Source organism: Oryx dammah, unplaced genomic scaffold (assembly GCF_014754425.2).
Source record: "Oryx dammah isolate SB20612 unplaced genomic scaffold, SCBI_Odam_1.1 HiC_scaffold_1, whole genome shotgun sequence".
Classification (NCBI taxonomy): domain Eukaryota; kingdom Metazoa; phylum Chordata; class Mammalia; order Artiodactyla; family Bovidae; genus Oryx; species Oryx dammah.
Window position 1 is genome coordinate 60856524 of NW_024070185.1, and position 24336 is coordinate 60880859.

The following is a 24336-nucleotide window of genomic DNA, read 5'->3' on the forward strand; positions in this document are numbered from 1 at the left end:
GCCAGCATCTCTCAGTCTTCAGGAAGACCAAGAATGGCTTCCTGCCACAAGCGATGAACGCCCCTCTCCTTGCCTCCACAGAACGAAGCCCTCAGAGGCCCAGAGGCCTCGCCATCTCCTACTATGCAGGCTGTGCTACACTGTGACCCCCACATGTTACCTCTGCTGGATTACCAGGCTTTCAGGCTCATCCTCCAAGGCACAACTTTTCTTGACTGCTGCAGACAGACTCAATCGCCCCGCATCTGCCCCCCACCCCTGGCCCGCCTCTATTGCATCACGCGTAGTTGCCTGTTTTCCCCCACACTGGACGCTTCCTGAGGGCAGGGGTTGGGTTCTGTTCTCCTCTGTAGCCACCAGGCCCAAGGACTCAACAAATGTTTGCTGAACAAATTAATTTGTTTTCACTTAATGAGCTCATTAGGGCTCTAGCTTCCTCCTAATTAGGAAGCAAGAAGTTTCCTTTTTTCCCTGTAACGATCCATCTTTGGGGAATGATGGCAGAACTTCAACTTCGGCAAGAAGAAGGCAATCAAACTAGACCCCGGGCACACGTTTGCATTTGAAAGAAAGAAAACATGCAGGCTCAGTGAGGTACAGTTTAAACAAAACACATGTATATTAAAAGGTTCACATTAAATATACATTATCATACAGTTCATCACACAGAATTAGATCTTTACAGGACACTTTCAGCAGGAGGTGGTGGTCACGAGGCTCCTGGCAGTGAGACAACAGCCCCGAGGAGAAGGGGAGAGGCTGGGGGCTGTCCAGACCCAGGGGGTGCCTGAGTGGGTCTCTGTGGGGTTCTGGGAGGTGCTCCTGCATCTGGTCTCTGGGTTGTGCTGGTTCCACTGGACAACTTGCCCCATTTGTCTCTGTCAGTAATCGATGGTGGAAGGTAAAAGAACAGACGTGGCAGCTTGCTGGATGACCATCTGATCCCGCCAGGACCCTTCACGGGCATCGATGGGCCAACTCCAAACACCAGCCTGCCCTGTCTGCCCGTTTCTGCAGGCACTGTCCTTGGGGTCTGTGAGAGCACATGGTAAGCCTGGCTGTCTGTCCCTGCTGGGCCCTTGATCAAGTGACATCAACTGCTTCCCTGAGTGTGTACTGGAAAGCTGGTCAGAGCTCGGTGTTCTGAATCTTAAAAAGGCAATCTCCGGGGCCTGTGACTGCAGAAGCAGAACATCCACCAAGGGCTCCACCTGTTGATTCCCAGGCCCCCACTGGAAGATGGCCCTCTGTCTGCCCACCAGAGCCGCTCTGGGAGGGGAGGCACAGCTCAGCTGGGATTGGCCCAGCCTTCTGAAGAGGGGCCTTTTCACCTCTTTCTTTAGAAGGGTGGCTCTGTGAGCCTGTCTCCTAACAGGCAGGTGGGCCCTCTCTCCCCACAAAGCCTCCTTTCTTTCTGGGTCGCCATCTTGCTCTGGAGGGGCTGCCCAAAAGGCCTTGACTCCTCGGTACTCAAGGACATTGCTGCTGAAGTGGTTGGGGCATTATGGTCAATAATGAAGCCAGCAATGGAGGGAAAGAAAAGGGGGAAAAAAACCCCAACAGTCCTGTGGCTCTGAGCAATGCAGCCTGTTAGGGGTTGGAGGCTGCGCTCTGAGACAAAATGCTGAGGCGGGATATTGTGTGGCAGGGAGCTTTTTTTTTCCCCCTCTAAGAAATCCAGCTCATTTTCCCCCTCATTAATTGGCAGCAGATGAAAAAAAAAAAAAAAAAAGCCAAAACAAAACCCAAACCAACGCCAATAACCTGAATGTGAGTGTTTCTGAAAGGGAAAAGCTGTTTCAATTGTTAGATGTCCAAGAAAACATGAATACACGCCGCCAGAGGAAACAGTCACAATTAGAGGAAGAAGAGGGAGAGGTTCATAAAATTAAGGAAAAAAATTCCTTTTAGCAGCTCCCATCCTGTAAACTGGCTCCTCTGCCGACCTCAGTTCCCAAGGGGAGCTAGAGGTTGGGCCTCCCAGGGAAACTTCAGGAAGATGGAGGCAGGGCCCAGGAATCCCTTAAAAGAGTAAAGGCAAGAACAGGGGGTGAAGCAGCCTTTTTTCCCTCAGACCATGGGGTGGAGCCTTTTCTGAGGAGAAGTCTGTTCAGTGAGAATGGTCGTGGGCTCCTGTACTACCTGACCTGTGGTTCTTAGGAAGGGCCCTGTGGGAAATCTGGATTTGCTGGTGGAGGAGGGGCTACTGTGAGGTTCATCCCAACGCCCTACTCCTCGGGCTACCGCCCCTGTCTCCAATCTCTAACTGGGTCCTAGGGATCCACTCTCCTTTGGCACCTCTGTTTGGACAAGTGCCAACACTTCACTCATTTTCTCACTCACTAGGGGAAAAAAAAAAGAGGAAAGCGTGAACCACTCTAGGTACTGTAGCCTCAAAGGATGTTTTGGAAAGAGCAAAGGAAAGGTTAGGGTTGAAGTGTCGGAGACTAGGCCCAGGTCACAGGCAATGAGGCAACCAAGAGGTGGATGGACCTGTGGGATTTATGGATGGGAGGGGCTGGGGCTGCCTGGACTGAGACAAGGTTTCAGGAGACTGACCTGATTGGCTGAACTGGGCAGGAAGCAGATGCTAAGGGAACAGCTTTGGCCATAGCTTGCTAAAATCCACCAGACACCTAAAGGGACATGGCTGGCTTCTAGTCCTGCTTTGCACTGGCTTAACGGGCAGCCAGGGCAAGTCCTCTCCTCTCATGAGGCCTCCATCTCTTATCTGAACAGAGAGTCAGGAGCATCTCGAAGGCCTGACAGTGCTGGTGATGTTCAAGCTGAATTCAGCCCCCTCCTACTGGGGACGATGGTGACCAGACTTCCATTCCTCTTAGCCCACTGGCAGGCAGGATGACATGAGCTTGGTGAAGGTGCTGAAACTCGTGATGTATCTGGACCCCTCGCACCTCCTTCAGTAGGTGAAAGCCATGCCTTTCATGCTATTCCATGAGCTTGTTTCTTCCATTGCATTTAACTGTGGCATGGGGGTGGGTGGGTCGGAGGAAAAGGAAAGGTAAGAGTAACAGCAACCTCACTGTCTGCTCTGTCTTGAAGGATCCGGCTCCTGTGAAGGGTGGGGCAAGATGGTGGTGGAGTGTGGGTGTGTGTGCAGGCGCTCCTCTGTGTGGAGGTAGTGCAGATGGCCAAGAGGACTCCATGTCCCCAGAGAGGTCAGGATTTGCCTTCCTCCAGGAGCAGGGTGACAGCAAGAGACAAAGAACTGGCTCAAGGGCCTCCTCTGCTTGTGGACTGTGAACTTGGACAAAGCACTCTCCTTCTCTGAGCCTCCCTTTCCCCACATGTGAAGTGCTCGTGGGGTAGCACTGATCCCAGTTAACGGTGAGAGCACTTTATGAACTGCTGCCTGCTGTGCACCTGTGGGGTTGACACACACTTACCATCACGGGGTGGCTGTATGCAGAGGGAGCATGGATGCTGGGTCAACATTGGAGGCTACCACTGCTGGAGCGGAATGCCCCTTCCTGTAGGTTGACTCTCAAGGGTGCAAAGAAAACCCCTCTGCCCTGAGCTGGGGGCTCTGCCTCCTTCCCACGTGCCCAGAGGAGCTGCACCTTGCTCTGGGAACGAAACTCACAGGTAAGCACTTAACCCCTCTCAGAGACCCACTGCAATATATTAAAAAAAAAAAAAAAAAAAAAAAGGGATAAGAATATATATTAAATGACTATTTTATTTACACACCCTATTCATAAATAATTGAATCCTTTTTTGACTGCACAACGATCCCTTGGAGATCTCCTAATGATTACGCTGAGTGACTAGAAGTGGATTAGTGGGCTTACATCTGTGTGTGGTCGTGTTCTCCCACCAATGTGCTCACACGCGCGCATACACACACATACACACCAGAAGGGAGGTGGGACTCCGGGGCCTTCTGGGCTCTCAAAACACCAGCACTTGGCTCCCAGCACCAGGGGGGCCCCGGTGGGAAAAACATAGTCCCTGTACACAGGTGTGAATTCCTGACGGCTGGAGAACAAAGAGCCGCGACCCGGGAGCTGCCGCCCCCGCCCCTCGGAGCTGCTCTCCTTTGTTCATCCTGGAAGGCATCTCTTTGGATTTGCAAATATTTTAATTCACAGAAACTCGAGGAGGGGGTTGGGGGGGGGGGGGGGGGGGTGGCGCGCTGGCTGTCCTTCAGTCTTTATCCAGGCCTTCTCCAGCCCCCCGCGAGTGGCGACAGCATTCTAAGACATGCAGTGGTGTGCTAGTACCATACACACGACACAAACTGGACTCGACTGGCAACGGCGGCCGGGGGCCACCGGCTCCACGTCTGCGCCCCGGCTCGGCGGGGCGGGGCTCACAGGGTCCGCACAGCCACGGGGTAGAGGAGGGACAAGTGCTCGGCGCCTTTGATGGGCAGCTTCCTGGTGGTGTAGTAGTGGATGACCTCTGGGACACTGTCGAACGGGGGGCTGTTCTGACCCAGGACGTATTTCTCTTTGGTTTTGGCCAGTTTCATGTGCATGAAGCCCTGGTTGCTCCTGTGAACAAAGCGCAGAGGTTGTTAGGATCCGCAGAATGAGGAAGGCCGAGGCCGCCACGCTGCTCGGGAGGAGGGAGGGGGTGGGAGGGCCGAGGGTCCCTCAGGAGAGCAGTTCCCAGAGAGCCTCTCGCTTCTGCCCTGAACCAGTTTGTCATGAATTCACACTCATTACCGGAGAGAGCTCTCCCCTCTGGCCAACCTCCTGTTGAGGTGTGGAAGCCTCCTTGCTGCCTGGGACAGACAAGAAACAGCCCTGAGCTGCCCCTCTCCCAGCCAGGAATGGAGCCCAGGCCCAGCTGAAATGTGGCCTCACCCGAGGGCCCCTCAATCCTAGCAACAGGCACGGCTGCAGGAGAGTCGTCAAAACTCAGGAGATGTTGAGGAACTTCCTCAGGAAAACAAGCGAACCCCCAAACTTGGCTCCTCTCCCTATTACTGATGCAGAGGAGAATTTAAAAAGCCTTGCCTGGCAAGCACCGTGTCAGGGGTTATCACTCCCACTTTACAGTGTGGCAGGATGACAGGTGAATTGTTTGCAAAAAACTGATGCTCTCCCTTCAATAATAGGGAACTGTCAGCAGGAAGGGGCTGCCCAGCCTGAGACTACATTTCCCAGCCTCCCTTGCACCCACTGCTGTCATGTGACTAGTTGTAGCCAATGGAATGTGGGGAGGGGTGCTCCCCAGCTTTTTCCCAACGCTGGCAGTCTCCTCTTGGTGCTTCCTCTCTCTGCTCAGTAACCCCTGCCTGCCTCCTCCAAGGCCCAGCCTGAATGTCTCCTCTGCCAGGAAGTCTTCCAAGTTCCCACTGGCAGAGCTCCTTCCTTCCTCCAACTGCACCGAGGATATAATGCCTCCATCAGCACTTTTCCTTCCTGAACTGTAATTACTTATCCATCTTCTCGATTCCCCTGGGAGCTCCAGAGCAGGGTGCAGGCTCTGTGCCCACCATGCTTAGCATCTGCTGAAACGGGCAGTGGGTGGGTTCCTCGGAGATCAAAGCAGAGCCCTGAGCCCGTGACATGCATGCTGGGTGGGGCGCCACTTCCGCCTGGCCCAAGTGGACCTCTCCCACCTCCCACTGAGGACTCTGACCACATCGGGTCACTAACCCCCAGTTAACCCACCTTTGCTTAGGCTGCCCTTTCCCTGCTCACTCAGCTCCAAGCCTGGCCTAGCCACCACACCTGTGGATGCCTGGTTTCCAAAACACAGTCCAAATTTACTGAGTCACTTAGTGAGAAAGCTGGGGCTCTGACCTCCTGCGCCTTCTCCAGAACCCATCCTTTGTGAGCAGCCCTAGGGGCCGGCTTCCAGGAGACCAAGCCCATCCCAGGCGAGGCCAAGAGCACTGTGTGGACACAGGTGTGCAGCCTGCAGCCCTTCTGAGCTTTGGTTCTCGTTTCAGCTGTTCCCACATCTCTTCCATCCAGGACTGGGTTCTCCTCCCTTACCGGTGCCTGCTCTATTAATGCATCAATTTGGACTCCAGGACCATTTTCAGATGGGGAGAGCAAATGCTTAATGAAGTGCAGGCACTGAGTAATACATCTGCTCATAATAATGTATTTAAAGATGTCACCCCCAGCTTAAAGGAAATCGTTCGGAGAGCAATTATGTTTCAAGAGAGAATAATTCCTGTAAAGAACTGAAATTTAAATCAAGATTTTTTAAGGCTGACAATGTTCTAATTACAGAGCCTGTGGCAAGCTCTGCTCCTCAGTGAAGGGTCATTTCACTGGAGAATTGCCTCATCTGAGAAGCAGGAGGCGCACTTGCTTAAGCCGGTGCTCGCTTTAAAATACGAGCAACTCCCTCTGAGCCCAAGACTCAGCTACCTGCTACCCACCCCCGTGGAGAGACGGCAAATCTGTGCTGGCCTAGAAGAGTCTGTAACTGCTTGAATGCAGGGCTGAAATTGTATGGCTAATAAAACTGGGGACAGTTAATAAGACTTGTAGTCTTGGAGGCCACGTGCTCAGTTTTACCTGGAAAAGGGGTGGGTGGGTATGGGGGCAACAGGGCTGAAGCAGAGGTGAGTGACCTGAGTGGGTGGGAGGGTGTGGCCTCGGACATGTCATGCCCTCTGCCTGGGTATTTTGGGCTTTGCAGCTGGTGCTGCAAAGCACAGGATGTGTTAGATCTCAACAACTAGCTGTGAGCTGGCCTGAACGCCAAAGCTTTCATGGCATCGTGGGTATGAGGTCGCTAGGGGAACCAATTTACTATCTAAGGAGGTTAAAGAAAATAACTCATATGGGTTAACAGGATATTTTCACACCAGTTGTTCTGAAAATATTCAGTGAGGAAAGTGGGCAGGGATGCTGGCAACAGGACAGAGCCATAGAAGGAGGCTAAAGCTCCTCTGTTCCCAGATCGAAGGCTCTCAAGGTCACCACATACTAGGAACTCCACACTGATGTCTCCATCTCAACAGACATGGGCAGGCACTGGGACCTCCCTGCAGTCCTTCCTGACTCTCCAGGGCCACTGGTTTTTCCTCTGATGCTGGTATTTCAATACATACTAGTTTATAACCCTGAGCTGGGCTATGCCGAGGGGCAGGCTATCACAAAGTTCAGAGCTCAAGGCAGAGAACTCAGGCCTGTGACCCTGGAATCCAGGGCCTGACTGTCCCCGGCAGAGGGAGAAAGGCCCACGAGCTGGCCCTCAGGCTGGGGTCCCTGCAGGAACAGCCCTTCCCCTTGGGCTCATGCACTGCACCCTCTGGTTCTCTGGACCTCAGGCTCTCCTTGGGCCCTACTGGGCTCTGTCTCTACCCATACTGGACACACGGGAAGGCTAACTGCATGGCCTCTGAGGGCGCTTCTAGATCTAAGGTCCTAGATTCCATGTCTATAAGCATAATCTGCTGCCCATGAAGTGAGGGCTTCCTGCAGGAAAGGAAAGGATCAAGTCAGCCTCATGCCCCCTCCACTGCTGCTCTTGGCCTCCAGTCCCATTCTCACAGGGCGTTGGCCTGGATGGCTCTCAGGGCTGATGTTTCCTGGGCACTTCCTGTGAGCCAGGCCATGTGCCCACCACTGAAGCTCCAGATGGGAGGTAGCTGACTGGGGGTCATGCAGCCATCAGCTGCTGCTGCTTCCCTCCGCGGGGGCCTTTTCCAGAACCCATGCTCCTGACCTCAGCACCGTGAGCTCCAGAAGAGGGCTCAACCTAGCCCCCAACACTCCCCGTGAGGCCAGCCAGGGGGCAAGTGAGAGGCATCAGACCCTGAGCAGGTGACTTCTTGACTGCCAGCCTCAGTTCCTAAGGCACCCACCCTGCCGCTAACAGTGGATTAGAGCAGCACAGGGGCTGGCAGTAAATGGCCGTCCCGGGGACCAGGGATGGTATGTACTGACCAGTGGAGTCCCCAGCCATGGAGGGACCATCATAGAGTTGGTGGGCCTCGAGAGGTGAGCGGGGCTTTCTTTCTGAGACAATCTGTCAAACCCCGACTTAACGCAAACGATGGGCAGAGCCTTGTCAACACACACCCAGGAGGTGTGATGCAGTGATAAATCCTGATCGGTCACAAGGTCCCCACGAGTGAGATGCCACCTAACGACAGCTGAAGATTTAAAAACAGCTGCCAGGGATGATTCTATTAACTGCCAACTCAGAGGAGGAAATCCAGCACAAGATTAAAATTCTCGGAGAATGGAGGGTACATCGGATACCCAGCATGCACAGGGATGTGTGGGGCTTTAGGAGCAAGAAGTAGCCTAGGGATCATGCATCCAGGGCTGGTTCCAGGCCTGGCCACCTCCCCGTCATGGCTTCTGAGAAGGCATGGGTCCCCGGGGAGCTCAGACAGGCTGCCACCTCCTGCCAAGCTCCTGCGTCAGTCCTGTCTCCTTTGATAGGACATCCTGCGAGAGCTAAGTCACAATTAGGGGTGTCTCCAGCGGGTGACCTGTCTAATGAGTCTTGTAAGGCTGGTGGACGCTGGGGATGCTGGGGCTGTCAGGGTGTTCAGATCGCTCATTACCATCACAAAAAGCATCTCCTTGTAACCGGGATTATCAAACGTGCCTGGCGCGTCAGGCCTAATAACAGGCCCCACCTCGTCTCATAATCACGGGCTTTAATAAAACATCACTCAGCCCGCAGCTGCCGGCCCGAGCAGGGTACGAGGCCTCACCTCACGCTTTTAGACCTAATTGCTTGATGCATATTTCATGAAGAATCTTGGGTAATAGTTATGTTAAATCGCTTCTTTTCATGATGAAATGACTTAAAAAATACTCGATATAATATTTATGTGGGAGAAGTCGAGGCAATTGTCCTTTGGGATTAGTGTGTAGGACCTGGTTACAGGAATCCACGCTCAGAGGCGTGATCCCAGGGCTACCTCTTTTGAAAGGTAGTTGGGGAGCTGCTCTCTTCACGGAGATGCTCCAGCACATTGTCCCTCAGCTCAAGACCATGCAGGGGTGTCCTTGGGACCCTGCAGAATAAAGGCTCAACCCCGCTGTGCACCAAGCTGCCGCCACAGGCTATCTCCTTTAAGCCTGCAGCAAGGCTGACACTTTGCTTGGTGTCACTACCGTTGTTGACAGAGGGGGAAACCAAGGCTGAAGGAGGCTGTGTGCCTCCATGGGCACCTCGGGGCCTACATGACAGGTACTTCCTGAGGCAAGGCTGCCTCCGCAAGCAGATGGCTCTGATTCAGCACATCTACTCTCTGACCTCCAGGGAGATGTCTACACAGAAAAGTGTCTACAGAGAAGACACTTTTCCTCCTCATCACAGCTGTGAGCAAGCCTCTCCAGAAACACTCGTGAGTGTCTGCAGAGAAGCATGCTCCACGGAGCTGCTGTAGGAGAAACCACCCAGACCTCCAGTGATGGGGGCCTTTAGGGGAAAGGCACTGGGGTGACATCTCCTGAGGACTTTGCGCGTGCAGGTTGGCCCTGCACAAGCTTTGAACTTCCCGCTTGGGGCCAGAGAGCCTGGCAGAACAAATATGTGCAACGTGATTGTCACTGCCCTTGGTCGGTGACTGGACCAACCTGTGGCTTCACAAAGAAGCTGGGAGGGCTGACATTATCTGCAAGAACACCAAGTGCCAGAGGGAGAAGCAATCTGCCTGAATTGCAGTGAGAGGACATCAGGGCTTTCTGAGTCCTTATAGCCATGTGGTGGGGTTCTCCAGCTGTGCCATGCATGGGGAGGCATGAAGGCCCCTTCCAGCTGAGACGTTCTGGGGGTCGAGGGAGCTGGGGGAAGGGGTTTACGAGGTCACACACCTTCTGAAATCGCCTTCAGGGGGACAAGCCAAAGACACATGCACCAAGTTATAGAGCGCAAACATCTAAATGTGAACACCGCTGAGCCAAATGACTTGATTTACAACCAAATAATCAGACTTTCAATAAATGCATTGGCAGTGACTAGCCTCCCCAAGAAGCCCAGGCATTTCTCAAGCTCGAAGTTGGCGGCTCAGGGTGAGATCATCAGTAAATCATGATGAAAAGCCATCTCCAGGGGGAAGGAGAGCCAGCCGATGCCTTTTGCAGCAAGAGTTGTTTTGTGCCACAAAATGCAACAGGTGGGTCAGAACGAACCCATCGGGGGCAATTTTCTCAAGAGTAGACTAATAAAGGGTTAGACAGGAGGACTGCAATGATCCAGACAGCTGAAGAAGTGAGCCTCCCATCGCTGGAGGTATGTGACTGGAAGGGTAATGATGTTTGGATGACTTTTGTAATTCCTCTGGCTGGTGTCCCTACATAGGCTTCAGCAAGAGCACACGAAGACTACAAGGGGAGATGTGGGTGCAGAGCGAAGGGTGACATGTGAAATGTTTCAGAGCTTGAGGACTTTCCTGGGGATACGAAGACCCTTTTGTGCTTGAAGCACATGGGGTTGATGGTGATGGCTGGACTGAAGTCAAGATGCCTGGGTTCAAACTCTGATCCCACTCATGTCATTGGCTGGGCAGGTTCCCTCTCCCTGGGCCTGAGCATGCTTGTCTGGAAAAGGTAGAGGGGGTTCCTCCAGCGTGGAGGTTCTCAAGCCAGTGAGAGGCGTCACAGGGGCCTGGGGAGCCGCACCAGCACTGCCAGTGGGACTGGTGTACTCACACAGGGATAGCCAATTTCCGGGCTTGGGGAGAGCACAGGGGCAAAAGCAGGCTTCTTAGCATCTGTGCCAATGGAATGGACAGAAAGCATTCAGGCCTGGGGGAATGGGGCGGGGGGGTGTCTCCTTCTACAGGACAAGCCCCTCTCTACCCACACTCTCCTTGGGGCACTGGTTGTCAATGGGGCAAGTTTACCTCCTTCCTGGGGGCACTTGACAATGTCTGGAGACAGGGGAGCCGCTGGCACCTCTCGGTTGAGGTCAAGGATGCTGCAGAGGACAGAGCCACAGCATAGAATAACCCAGCCCAAACTTCAACAGCGGCAACTCACGGTCACCAGTGCCTCAAATCCTTCATCTGTGAAGTGGGGCTAATAAGAACAGATGCGAGGGAGAAGCGAGAATGTGTCTGTGAAGGAAGCAAGGACACCTGTCAGAGGTTAGTCGTCCAGCTCCTCATTCAAGGGGTGAAGACGTGGCACAGAATTTGCCAAAGGGATGCAGAGGCTCCAGGCTGCCTCCAAGCCCGCACGGTCACTCCAACCAGCAGGTGCGGGGGAACACGAAGCACCTGAAGGCGGGTCCAGAACAGGGGTCGGGCAGGTGCTGGGCAAAGGCAGCTGTTGAGGCAAGCACCAGTTGCCACGGAGAGGACTTGGAGGGCGCAGTGGTTTTCATAGGCAAAAGGGGAGCTGGAAACCTGAGGCTGAGCCAGGTGATGTGAAAGGGAGATGAGGGGAGCACTCCGGGGTGAGTCAGACGAGGGCAAAGGGATCAATGCCTGCAGGTCCAGAGGGACCCAGACCTGGGCTGAGTCTCCCAGGTCTGAGAGTCTCCCAGACTGCCACTTCTGAGCTGTGCCTCTCTCGGAGCCTCAGTTTCCTCACTGGAGCTTTCACTGCCCACCCGGAAGGACTGTCCTGAGGTCCCAGCTGGGTGGGGCATGGCTTTGCTTGCACCCACACACTGCAGGAGCCCTCGTAGAAGGTGCTGCCCCGGCTGAGCACTAAGTGTGGCCCCCCTCTGCCTGGTCTGCTGTTCGTAGCCGTGTTGGCGGCAGGCCCACCTCCTCCAGAGGGGCAGCCTGCCTGGCTGAAGTGGGAGGCCTGGCTTCTGGCCCCAGCTCTGTCACCAGATGGGCATGGTGTTTACATCCCCAAGATCAATTTTCCCAAACATCGAATGGTATTTCTCAACACTCTCAAAAGCACATTGTTATACACCGGGGTCCACATGAAAACAGAATGGGAATGATGAGGAAAGAGCCTTCTCTGCTTAAAAAATCCTGGTCTAAGGCAGTACTGTGGGTATTGCTTTGCAGTCAACATTTCTGATGGACACAAGACACCAAGCAGAGGCTTTTGAGGCCATGTCTTTCCCTGACTTTATTTTACAGATGACATGAGACCCAGAAAGGGGTGGAGGATTGCTCCCATTCTCCAGTGACCCCTACCTTGTGCCATCAGCCATAGGGCACTATCCATAGCCTCTGTATGCTCTGAGAAGGCAGTGATGCTCTACCGGGTGCAGGGTGGAGGTAGGCAGGCAGGGACGGGGAAGGAGACAGCAATCCATCTATACCCCAGTTCTCACCTTTGTCCTTAAAGCACAGTGCTTACCCTCGTTATCCTACAGGCTCAACTCCTTTCCTGGTGGGGCCTTCCTCGCTAACTGAGCAACTGATTCATTAGCACAGCAAAGAAGGGGACTCGCCCACAAAGCATCTGATCCAACTCACAGTTTTACTTTAAAAAACAAAAACAAAAACAAGTAAAGAAGGAAAATCCAGAAAGGTCTTTAAAAACTGCAGACTAAAACAGATCTATTTGCTCAGCAGCCCTGCCTCTAACCTGAAGATCCAATCTTTCTCCCTGGAATTTCAAAGGCACACACTTGACTCTAAACCAAAGTGGCCCTGGCCAAAGGCCTTTTGCAAATCATGTGAAAGACAGTGATCGGTGGTTTTCAGTGGAAAAGCTCCCAATAAGCCTTGGGGATCTGGGCCACAGTCTCTTCATCTGTGAAATAGGGAGATCTTTATGACGTTCCCTAACCTCACTGAAAGCAAGGGAAAAGAGCCCTGAGCAGGAAGTTGAGACCTGGTCCCACCTCCGGTTCCTGCCCTCTTAGGCCTTGGTTTTCCCATCTACACAACAGAGAGAGAGGCCGAGGTGATCACTGAGGTCCCACAAACTTCTAAACCTTTGAAACTTAGCACATAGAACATGCTCACACCATGCGATCAGGAAAGAATGACTTCAGATATTAAACAAAACAATTGACCTTCATTGCAGATGCCCCAGAGTTCCAGGGCTGGAAGAGAAGTGCAGGTTTCTCAAACATAGAGTTCCTTCAAATGTGCCCCGGGATGCCTACATCAAGGTCCCCGGGGATTTGCTAAGCCTGTGGCTTCCTGGACTTCTCTGGAACTAGAATCAGCCTTTAACACGCTCTTCAAGAGATTCTGATGCACATTCAAGTTTGAGAACCACCATTCTAGTTCTTATCTGGTGATGCAAAGTCCACATTCACATTTCATGTCCAGCATTTTCTTTTTGCTCACCCACAGCGCTGGGCTAGCTCACTCCTTACAGGGACAAGTTTTTCAACCTTTGATGGGTCTCCCCATGAGAAAGTCCTTCTACGTTCTGAGCTGAACTGTGACTTAGCACAGTCCTGCAGGCCACAGCTGCTCCACCTGCCCTGGGAAGGCCCGCCTGAAGAGCAGGGTACAGAGCAGGTAGAGACCCAAGGATGCTCCTCTCTCCAGCTGCCCTCAGAGGGCAGAAGCTCCCATCCTTTCCCATTCTGGTCCCCCCTGCTGCTCACAATCTCTCATATGCTGGAGCTGCAACCGGACAGTGTCTCCCATGGGTCTATCCCACTTGGCCATTAGTCCAGCTGTCTGGACATGACTCCATCACCTTCGCTGAACTTCTTTCTGGTGTCTGCTGACCTCCAGAGTCCACTCTGTCTTCCTCCTCGTCCTGATCCCAAAGGATAGGATCTCATTGGCTTTAGAGCGTTAGTGGGTCAGACAACATGCACCTCTTGACCCAAACCAAAAAGGGCACCAGCCCAAGAACATGAAGAAGCAAAAGCCCACTGGCTGTAGCCACACTTGGAAGGTTTGCAAATGTAATTTTGAAAGGTCACTGTCAGCCCTTCGTAATTTGGGCTCTGGAGGGCGAATCCTCTCATGTCGGGCATCCATTCTGGCAGCTTCTTGACAACCTCTGTCCACAGGGTAGAGCATTCTCTCAAAATTAAATCGCTGGCTCTTTGCTCCCTAATGAAATTGATTTCTGCCTTGATACACAACAAAGCTTTCATTTTATTATTTGGCTAGGGTTTGACCACATTAATTACAGTTTTTTTTTCAGCATGGCTGCAAGTAATTGAGTTCCAAAAAGTTACTGACTATTGGAACTGATGGCTTTTTAAAAGCATAACTACCACAGAAGTGAAACGGTCAACTCTCATTTTGTCACAGAAGATTTCTGGGGGGTAAGATTGGAACAATTCAGGACAGGAAGAAGCATTTTTCTGGTTTGAAAATCTGAACTCAAAATTGGATTGTGCTCACATTTGGAGCCTGTTTGTGAAATGTGGGTGTGCTCGGCACACACTACCTCACGCATTTGCCGCCTCAGTGGCTTGATCATCACTTGTGTCAGAACGCATAAACTGCCCCAAGTTTTTAATCATTATTATTGGCACAAGTCTACCTACCTTAGAGGATACGCTGTGGAAGGCTCTTCAAATCAGTTTCTAACACCAGGTACCAGGGATTGCAAAGTGCCTACCTGGCACTGTGTAAATGTGTTTTCCCCCGAGAGGCTGTGTTCAGCCAGGGCGGGCTATACACCTTAGTGTCAGGTGGAAATGATGGGCACACAACTACTCTGAGCAAGTTGTGGGGTGGGAAAGAATTCTGCAAGAGAGAAAGGGCCAGAAATGCAGAAAGCTGTGGGGAGAGAGAAAGAGAGCTGACCAGGACTTCAGAGTTTATAAGGCACAGCTTTGTCCACCTGGGCCAAATGTTTAGTCACCTTGACCAAGGAGGGCTGACATGGTGAGGACAATTGAAAACTCAAGTTGGCACCACAGGGAGAGGGGACACTGCAGGGACCTCTCCTCTAATGCCAAACCTAATCGTCCTTCTACCTTGCTGTTACTTCACAATACATTATTATACTTCTAGGCCCTGCTCACACGCCACCTCCTCCAGGAAGCCTTCCAAGATGCCACCAGTCAGACTCACTTTCTTCTTCCCTTATTTATTCCCTGCCACACTTCCCTCCACCACACCCCTCACCTATTCTTGTCCCTCTGTCTCCCTATCCAGCTGGAGGCCTGGTGCCCAGCGGGAATGCAGCAGTGACACCTAGGCAGCTGACCTGTCACCCCTGCCCTGAATGTCTGTGCTGAGAATGTGACAGGCTGATCCCCAAACCGCCTGGAGCTGTGAGCAGCATGTGGATTTTCAAAAGGAAAATAGCGAGAAAAAAAAAAAAAAAAAGGTTCTAATTAAAGCATTTCTAATAAGCCAGCTTTGCCAAAACCAATTGTTTCTTATATTCCTCCTGGGTGAAGCAATCTTTTTTTATAAGGGCATTAAAAGTGGCAGAAAGCACCCTAGGCTGGAAGGAGGTCGGGGGCTGCTCACTGTTGGGGGGTGGGGCGCACTCAGCAAAGGGCGGGTTTGAGGCACAAAATGTGTGCATGTGTGAGTTTGACACACACTCAGACACAGCAAAACATCATTTTTATAGCTTTAGAATTTGAACTGTGGGAGCAAAGACGAGAGCTATAAAATCTGACATCCGATTTTATAAATCTGCTGCAAATACCAAGAACGTTTATGGAGAAAATGAGAGAAGAAAATATAGTGCTATGGGGCTTCAGAAGGGTAATAACCCTGGGATGGGAGTCGAGACAGCTGGGCTCCACCAGCAACTCGCTGCGGGACCTTGGGAAGGTCCTTTTCCCTTCCTGTGCCTGTTTCTCTCATCTGAAAGCCAGGGTCTTGACCTGGATGATTCAAGACTCTTCTGGATGCAAGGGCCTGAGGATGCGAGGAACAGGAAACCTTGAGATTTTACTGAATGAAGCTGGGTGCTTCAAGCCCCACCAAATGCCTCAAGGAGGGGGCTGGTTATATTTCCTCTGGGGAACATCCAGTTATTTACTTAGCTATTAGCAAAATAAGATCCCCAATACTTCCCTGGGGAAGGCACAAGTCTCTATAAATAACCCCACCTGCATTTATACAGCCACTCGGGGTTTACAAGATCTTCCTTCCGCTGTGTCCCTGAGCCTCGGGGGTGAGGCTCAGAGACGTGAAATAATTCGCTGGGTGACCCCCACAGCCGGTGGAAGCAGTGGGATTCAGGCCCTGGTCCCCTGGCCCCTGACTGTGTCCCTTCTCTGTCCCTTCTCTGATGGCAGGTACGAGGTCTGTTAACTGTCAACACGGCTGGGCCTGCAGTACCCACGTGCCCTCCTAAGTTCCCAAACAAGCCATTCCCAGATGGCTTTTGCAAAAATATTGTTAAATAAATCCTATTAACAAGATGTTAGAAATGTGACTGGAAAGAAATGTTTTTCACCATTTTGAGACCAGTGCCTCAGAAAGGAAGCTGTCCCAGGGCATGAGAGGCTTCCTGGCAATGGACGGGCAGTTGGAATCGCCCCCCCAACCCTGCTCCCCTACTGCCACTCAGCAGGCAAGCCACACGGCAGATTTATGTGGCTGATACAAGATAATTAAAAACCAGCTGGAAATGTAATCAGGGTGGCTCAGATGCTGGAGAGGACTAGGGAGCTCCCGGGGGAGTAAAGGGCAATGCTGTGTGCCTGGCTGGGAGGGGAGATGCGGCAGGTCAGGAAGGGAAACCCCAGCCCATCAGCAGGCACCTTGGGCGCTGCCAGGCTGGCAGGTGCTCTGGACAACGGGCTGGCAGTGTGAGTGCAGGCACCTCTTGCCTCTGGGTTTGGGGCAGCAATTGGGGCAGGGATGAAAACTTGTCCTGAGTTAGGATGAGTTTCCTGGGTTTTTCAAAATTGACAGTTCCGGGTCTGTGTTGCAGCTGACGGAGCCACCACTCACCCGCCCGTTCAGAAATCGGAACGAGGCCCCAGGCTCCTTGCTCTTTCTCATCCTCTTCGGTTCTACCAAGACACGACCTCTGTTTACTCCCACTGCCTGAGTCCTTCGCTGAACTGTTGCAGCCTCCTCGGCAGGCAGCCCTCCACCCCGACCTGCCTTCCAGATTCAGCCACTGTCAGATGGGGCTTCTGAAAACCTCTATCTCTAAAGTTCACTGTTTTCATTTCGTCTCCTGCACAGAACGTTTGAGGAGCCTCTTGTTTTGCCTACAGCAGTAGCTCCTAATTGCACCATTTCCTTTAAACCTTTTAGAGAAGGAGAAAACATGCTGTCCACTAATTGAGCAGAAAGTTCATTTTTCCTCCATCACCCCTGAAAGGATGTGAAACCCTCCGTGTAGCAAGAGCAAAGATGCAGATAGCCCCACCCTCTGCTTGCTCTTTGTCTCAGGCTGACACAAATGCTGCCAAAACACAGGGCCTGGCTGAGAAGCTAGGAGGCAGACAAGCTTCTTCCTCTCTCTGGCCTTAGTTCTGCATGCCTGTTGAGGTGGCCATCATCTTCAGGAGCTGATGAGGAACTGGCAGATCAGAGAGGTAAGTGACTTACTCAAGGTCACACAGTCATCAAGAGGGCAGCCTGGATTTAGCATGGGCTCTCAGCTCTCAGTGATTTGTCTCAGTCATAGCAATGCAGGATTTTCTCAAGTGGCAGCCTGTCTGAACTCTAAGATCCTATCACCATAAAGGGGAGTGGATGTGGGCATGGACAGTCAGGTAATTCTCAAGGTACTGAACCACACCAAGCTCTTTTCTCGATAACCCATAGCTGTAGCAAAGTCTGTAACAAAGACAGTGAGCTACCACTGACGTACTGCCTGCTGCGCACAGGCCAAGCACTTCATGTATATCATCTCTTCATGAGTACCTCTGTAAAACCCATTTTATAGATGAGAAAACCGAGGCTCAGAGATGTTAAGTCCCTTTGTCCAAGACCATCCTGCTAGTAAGTGGCAGAGCTGGGGTTCAAAAGCCCATGCCAGATTGATCCAGAGCTCATGTCTTCTGCTACACCAAGCTGTCTCTATTCTGGGGAGATGGGGGGGATGTTAGTGATTGGATCGACTGAAAACTGGGTTGGAAAGTAGGCAGCTTCTCTTCTCCTGGTCTGCTGTTTCCTCAGCATGGGCAGCTGCTTATCCTGCCCATCCCCAACTGTCTCAGCCCTTCTCATTCCCCAAGGCCCAGGTCAAAACCCTTCCTTGCCCCACCCTCTCCTGCCATCACTGCCTGCCTAGAATCAGCCAGCTACCTCTGTGCCAGTTTGCCTGACCCCTGCCTCTCTTTCTTTGGTATCTCCCCTCTTCCAGCCCCTACACCCACCTGGCAGCTCACAGAGGTACAGAGTAAGGGGGTCGTGGGGGCAAACAGCCAGGAAACGAGGGCCCCGGTCATCAGAGCTGGGCAGTGCCCCGGGCGGTACATACCTGCCTTCCTTGAAGCCCTCAGGGGCAGGCTAGGGAGGAGGGCAAGCAGTGACAGAGTCCCACATTCTGGGGCAGGAGGTCATGCTGGGCAGGGAAGCCCACCGTGGCTGGGAAGCCTCCACTGTGGTCTGGGAGACCACCCTGGGGGGTGAGATCACCCTGGGGGCTCACCCATGGGAGCAGCCACGTGGGGCTAAGAGGACGAAGCCTCAGACGCCCACTCAACAAGGGGTGCTCAGACAGCAGAAGGAAGTGAAGTCCGTGCTCCCTCTGATGATCGAAGGGCAAGCAGTCTTTCTGCGTTCCCCCACCTCTCCCCACCCCACAAACTGCTATTATTTCTTGCTCCTGGCTGTCAGCAGCAACAAACTAAGATTAATCACTTGCCCGCCTGCCTAGACCCAGACATGCCTACTGTTTGAAAACTCTCTCCTTTACCATATAAATCAATGAGGGGAGAGCAGAAAGAAAAACAGCCTTAACAGAAATGCGCCCCCAGCACCCCAGGAACACAGCTCATCGTCTCCTCTGGCCCCGCCACACGTACCACCCTCCCGGGGAGCATCTGTTGGATGAAGGCTGGCTGCCCAGCAGTCAGCACAACCTCAGCTCCAGGTGGGAACCTGAAGGGCCTCTTTTGGCAATCAGACCAGGAGGCATTTTCTTGATAAATCGTCCCGCCCCCTCCTCCCCACCTGAAGAAGGAGGTGGGGTCTTCCCACTGTCCTTAGGACAGAGCAGAAAGAGAAGCTTGTCCTGACCATGGAGACCTTGACCTGGAAGCAAATTTACGAATCAAATGCTGGACCCTCTTTCTATGGGCACTGGGTGTGGGGACAGACACCGGCGCAAGTCATCCAGAGGCAGCCATAGCCCAGACACACCCCCAGGGTGTGTGATCCGGAGCACCCTTGTCCACCATGCTGGCTCCGTGGCAATTTCTAAAGGCTCTGGGAAGGCTGGGAGGAGTGGAGACCGGCATATACCGAGTACTTGCTGTGGGCCGGACCTGCTGGGCTGCGTTAATTTTTATAAGAACTTCATGAGAGTGGCCTACACAGCTTTCCAAGTGATGATCAGGGAGGTAAATTCATGTGGCTAGAACCACATAGAAGTTAAGAGTGGAGCAAGGATTCAAACCCATGTATCTCACTGGTTGCAGAGCCCATGCTTTTCACTCTACATCTTTACTTTTTTAAAAAAGCAGATTTTGGCCACACTATGCAGCATGTGCGGAGAAGGTAATGGCAACCCACTCCAGTACTCTTGCCTGGAAAATCCCATGGACGGAGGAGCCTGGTAGGCTGCAGTCCATGGGGTTGCTAAGAGTTGGACACGACTGAGCGACTTCACTTTCACTTTTCACTTTCAAGCATTGGAGAAGGAAATGGCAACTCACTCCAGTGCTCTTGCCTGGAGAATCCCAGGGACAGGGGAGCCTGGTGGGCTGCCGTCTCTGGGGTCGCACAGAGTCTGACACGACTGAAGCGACTTAGCAGCAGCAGCAGCATGCAGCACGTGGGATCTTAGTTTCCGACCAGGGATTGAACCCGAGCCCCTTGCATTGGGAGTGCAGAATCTTAACCATTGTACTGCTAGGGAAGTCCCTCCCTCTACATCTTTAAAAGTGATCTCCCCCGGGACTCCCACCCACTTCTTGGACTGTGCTAGCTTTGGTGGCATGTCTGTGGACATGAGAGGGCACAGGGAGGCAGAGTGATGCTCCACTCGACACCCGGTTCATGAATGGTTCTAGAGCACAGCTCTGGGGACAAGACTGCAACCCTGCTCAAAACCCTCAGGAACGCTCCCTGATGTACAGGATAGAGCCCCAGTTCCTCAGCTGGATGATCAGTGCTGCCTTTCTCCTTGGCTCCTGCCAATGTTACTTGCTATTCTTACACAAGCTCTGCATTTTCCTGTCTCTGTGCCATCTTCTCTGCCTGGCTATCCTCTCTGCCCTGTCCACAGTCTAAGACCTGCCCAGCCTTCCAACACCCCCTCTTCTGGTTCCTTCCCTCTTGCACGGACCTGAGCACTTTCTGCCTTGAAAAGTGAAAAAGTGAAAGCGCTAGTCACTCAGTCGTGTCCGACTCTTTGCAACCTCATGGACTGTAGCCCACCAGGCTCCTCTGCCCATGGAATTCTCCAGGCAAGAATACTGGAGTGGGTAGCCATTCCCTTCTCCAGGGGGTCTTCCAGACCCAGGGATTGAGCCCAGGTCTCCTACCGTCTGAGCCATCAGGGGAAGCCCACTTTCTGCCTTAGGTAGCCTTAAACATGTTCTGTGAGTATTTGAGTTACCAGTGTAAATGCCACCTCTTCCCCACTTGGGCTATGAACTCCTGGAGACTGGAGCCCAGTAACTGACAAGAAACTGAAGGGACAGAGCTTATGGGCTGAGGAAGACTCTTGAGAGATCGGGGCTGAGTTGCAATCTGATGGAAAGGTCAGAAATGTCTCTTGAGGACAGAATCTGGGCCACATTTGCAAGGTTGTTGCGCAGTTTGCCTGTGGGGATTTGAAAGCTGAAGGCACCTTTCGAGGCCTCCCTGGGGCTGTGTACCCTACTGGGGATGGCAGCTCAGGGCCTAAAGAGAGCTGGGCTGAGCCCAGGTCAAAGCAGCAGGGGCATCTCTGTGAGGCCAGGAGGGTCACTCTGTCTGTCCCCTTCCCAAGCATACGAGGAGGCCCTGGTGCCCTCCTTACCTCCCAGCTGTCAACCCTCCAGGCTTTGAAGTCCTGTTTCCCTCATCTTGTCCAGATTCCTTTGCAAAAACTCATGAAACTAGAACTTGCAAAGAGTCATTCACAGTCCAAAGTGCCTAAAGAACCTTTTTAATGAGTTTTTTTTTTTTTAATCCCTTTCTCCCACTGCTTGCCTTTCCAGACAGGAAACTGTGTAAGAGGGTGATGTTTTCTTGCCAGCTTCTAAGAGCTCAAGCTTTTGCTTTCCTGAGGCTAGAGTGAGTGTACCAGGGGTCAATGGTGTGTGCTGGCGGCCAATGGCCCAGTGCCCTGGTGGGTCAGGCTGGAGATGGGAAGACGGAGAGTTCTGCAGAAGGGGTTGAGGACAGTGTTGAAAAGTGACGAGGCAGGACCTCTGTGAGACTGCTTCATGGTGGGGGCTGCTGCCGTGGAGTGATGTGAGAAAATGAGGAAGGCAGGCACCGTCTTGGATTACCATGGGTGCAGGGAAAGGTTTTTGGTGAAGGGGCAGGGGGGTGGCTGCTTGGCCTGGTCCAGGGATCTGACTGGTCCCCACAGTGGGATGCAGACACCATCTCTATTGTCTGTGTGGTCACTTGCAGCTGGGTAGCTGGGTCGGTCGTGAGTCCCCTCTGGGTCTTGGCCTCCCTGGCCACAAAGCCAAGGGACTGGACCAGCTGGGCATCTAAGGTCACTAGAGGTTCGACATTGATGACGAGGGTGGTGATGTCTGCCCTGACTACCCCATGGGGCTGTCCCGACATCAACATGCAGGTTTTCTAAATTGTGAAGTACTGTGAGTACTCTTGCCTGGAAAATCCCATGGATGGGGGAGCCTGGTAGGCTGCAGTCCATGGGGTCGCGAACAGTAGGAGACGACTGAACAACTTCACTTTCACTTTTCACTTTCATGCATTGGAGAAGGAAATGGCAACCCACTCCACTGTTCTTGCCTGGAGAATCCCCGGGATGGGGGAGCCTGGTGGGCTGCCATCTATGGGGTTACACAGAGTCAGACACGACTGAAGTGACTTAGCAGCAGCAGCAGCAGCGAGTACTCAGGGTGGAAGTGAGGTTTAAGCATACGGATGGATGCCTGAGGGTGGCCCCATCACTAAAAATTGAGTATCAGCTCCTCTGTGGGGCTTGAGCCCTGCCTAGGCTCTTCTGCATCTCCAGGGCTCTGCCTGGCATGTCCCTTCTACCTGAGATGCCCACCAACTGTCCCTTCCTAGGGAATACCTACCCTCTCCTTAAGGTTCAATGTACCTCTGCCCTGCGGCTTTTCCAGACCCTCCCGCCCTTATGCCAGCTCTGGCCCCCAAGCCCTCTGCCAGCAACAAGGCCCAGACTGGGAGCTCTGCTGCTTGGGCCAGACTGTCCTCACCTCTGCTCCCCCCTCTGCCCAGCCTCGTGCCTGGTACCCAGGGCTCTGATAAGTATCTGCCAAGGGACGGATGGATGAGCCCTGTCCTCTGGGGTGGAGGGCCCTGTCCCCTGGGGCCACCCTCCCCCAAATTCTCTCTCTTCCCCAGAACACCCTCGCAGCAGGGCCCAAGGCTCACATGATAACATAGCCAGAATTCCAATGTCAATATGCACTGCAATCCTGATAATGCCACTCCCCACCCCACCCCTGCCAGGCAGCCTTCGGCATCAGAGAGACCCCAAACCTCCATGGTGGCTGGCAAAGCTGGCACCTGCCCCAAGCAGCTGGGACATTCAGTACCAGGGCAGTTCCATTTGGGGTTGAGGTGATGAATACCAGGTGTCTCTCCCTGGATGGCAGCCTGGCTGGTTACTGGGGTTGCTCTGGAAAACAAGCCCAACTCCCCTTAGTAGGTTGCCCTGACCAGCCATGGACCACCCAACCCTCCTCCCTACTTCTGGCCTCCTTTGAGGGAAAGCTGACCAGGTAAGACCACCCCTCTGGCGTTTGGGCTCTAATGGCTCTAGACAAGCATGCAAAACTAAACCCTCTACCTGTGCATCCATGGGCAGAGACCAGTCAACCAGACTGCACTTCCTGATAATGAGAACAGACAGGACGGGTGCAGGAGGACAAACGCGGGCTTGCTGGCAGAGTGCTCTGGTCGAGGTCCCAGCACAGGGCCCCCTGAGCTGCGCCCCCGACCTTCTCCTCTTGCCCGGGAGGTGCAGGGGATCTGGCCACAGCAAGCCAGGGGAAATCCGGAGAGCCAGGGACACTGGTGGGCCTCTCCGTCTATATGGAGAACAGCATTGCCTCTTGTGCACAGGGGAGGACACAGGCTCAGAAAGGTGACACGGCTGCTGAGGCCACGAGGTCGGGGAGTGGGAAAGCCTGGCCCCTGGACTGTAAGCCGGTGACAGAGCAGGAGGGTCCAGGGAAGGGAGCAAACCCGGGACGAAAAGGGAACTACACCCTTAGAACCGCGACACACACACTCTTCTGAAGCGTGAGCCAGCATTTGTGTCTGTCCACATGACAGATGGCACGGGCTCAGGGTGCTGGGGAGCGGACCCTGCGGGCCCTGCTGGTGTGAGTAGTTCCTACCCCTGGTTCAAGATTCCTCGTGTGCTCCCGGTGAATAAACGGAGGCGCGATGGGCCCCTGCCATGCACAGGAATGACTGGGCTGGAGTGGGGCGCCCCACCGCCTCTTCTGTGCCTTCAATCAGTCCTCTAGGGAAGATGCCTCTGACCTGGTCCCAGATGACGGAATTCCAGGAGGAATGAAATACACTGAGGAGCTCAGAGACGGCCAGTGTGATGAGTGTGAGGAAGACCAGGGAGTAGGCAGTCTGTCCAGGTCAGCAAGGAAGGATGGATGGTGACATAGAGTCCCATATCTGATGTCACTCACCTCTCTCACCTCCTGCAGCCCAGAAAGGCACAGCTCACCTGGAGGCAGGAAGGTGAAGATCTGGAAGCATCATTCATGGGCACCCGGGTTGCTAGGTTACCTCGAACAGTGGGGGCGGGAAGGGGCAGCATGGAGCAGTGGGGAGTTCAAGACCCCCGACCCTGGCAGCACAGCAGTGGTGTGCCCCTCTACCCACTGTTGCCCTCCCCCCTAGGCAGGGACAGCCCCTTTGATTTTGGCTGCCACCAGCCCAGCTACAGTTTAGCGTACTGAATTCTTGGCTGCAATAAAACCTGCCTGATTCTAAGCTGTCAGGCCTGATGGTGGACAATGAAGTAGCCATGTGCCGCTTGCTCTGAGTGCCCTCTCAGAGGCTCAGAAATCCCCTCGATGTCCTCCCTGGCAAGGCAGCTGTCCAGCTCCTGGTTGCACACCCCCAGTGATGAGACACTCACTACCTTCTGAGGTAGCTCTGATTCCTGATAGGCTTGAAGGGTTAGAGAACCGCACCTCTCGCTGACCTGGAATCCATATGCCCATCTACCACTTCTGCCCTGATGTCCTTGAGAGATCTGT

The 24336-nt window shown here is 53.2% G+C and overlaps 1 protein-coding gene across 1 annotated transcript in view; it reads right to left on the reverse strand.

Moving 5' to 3' along the window:
* Positions 1 to 595: 595 nt before the first annotated feature.
* SHB (SH2 domain containing adaptor protein B) overlaps positions 596 to 24336 on the reverse strand; it is a 138163-nt gene continuing 114422 nt past the window's right edge. The window contains exon 6 of the mRNA XM_040226066.1: positions 596 to 4517. Coding sequence (XP_040082000.1) covers positions 4334 to 4517 — 184 coding nt within the window. The 3' untranslated portion in view covers positions 596 to 4333. The remainder of the gene's footprint in view (positions 4518 to 24336) is intronic.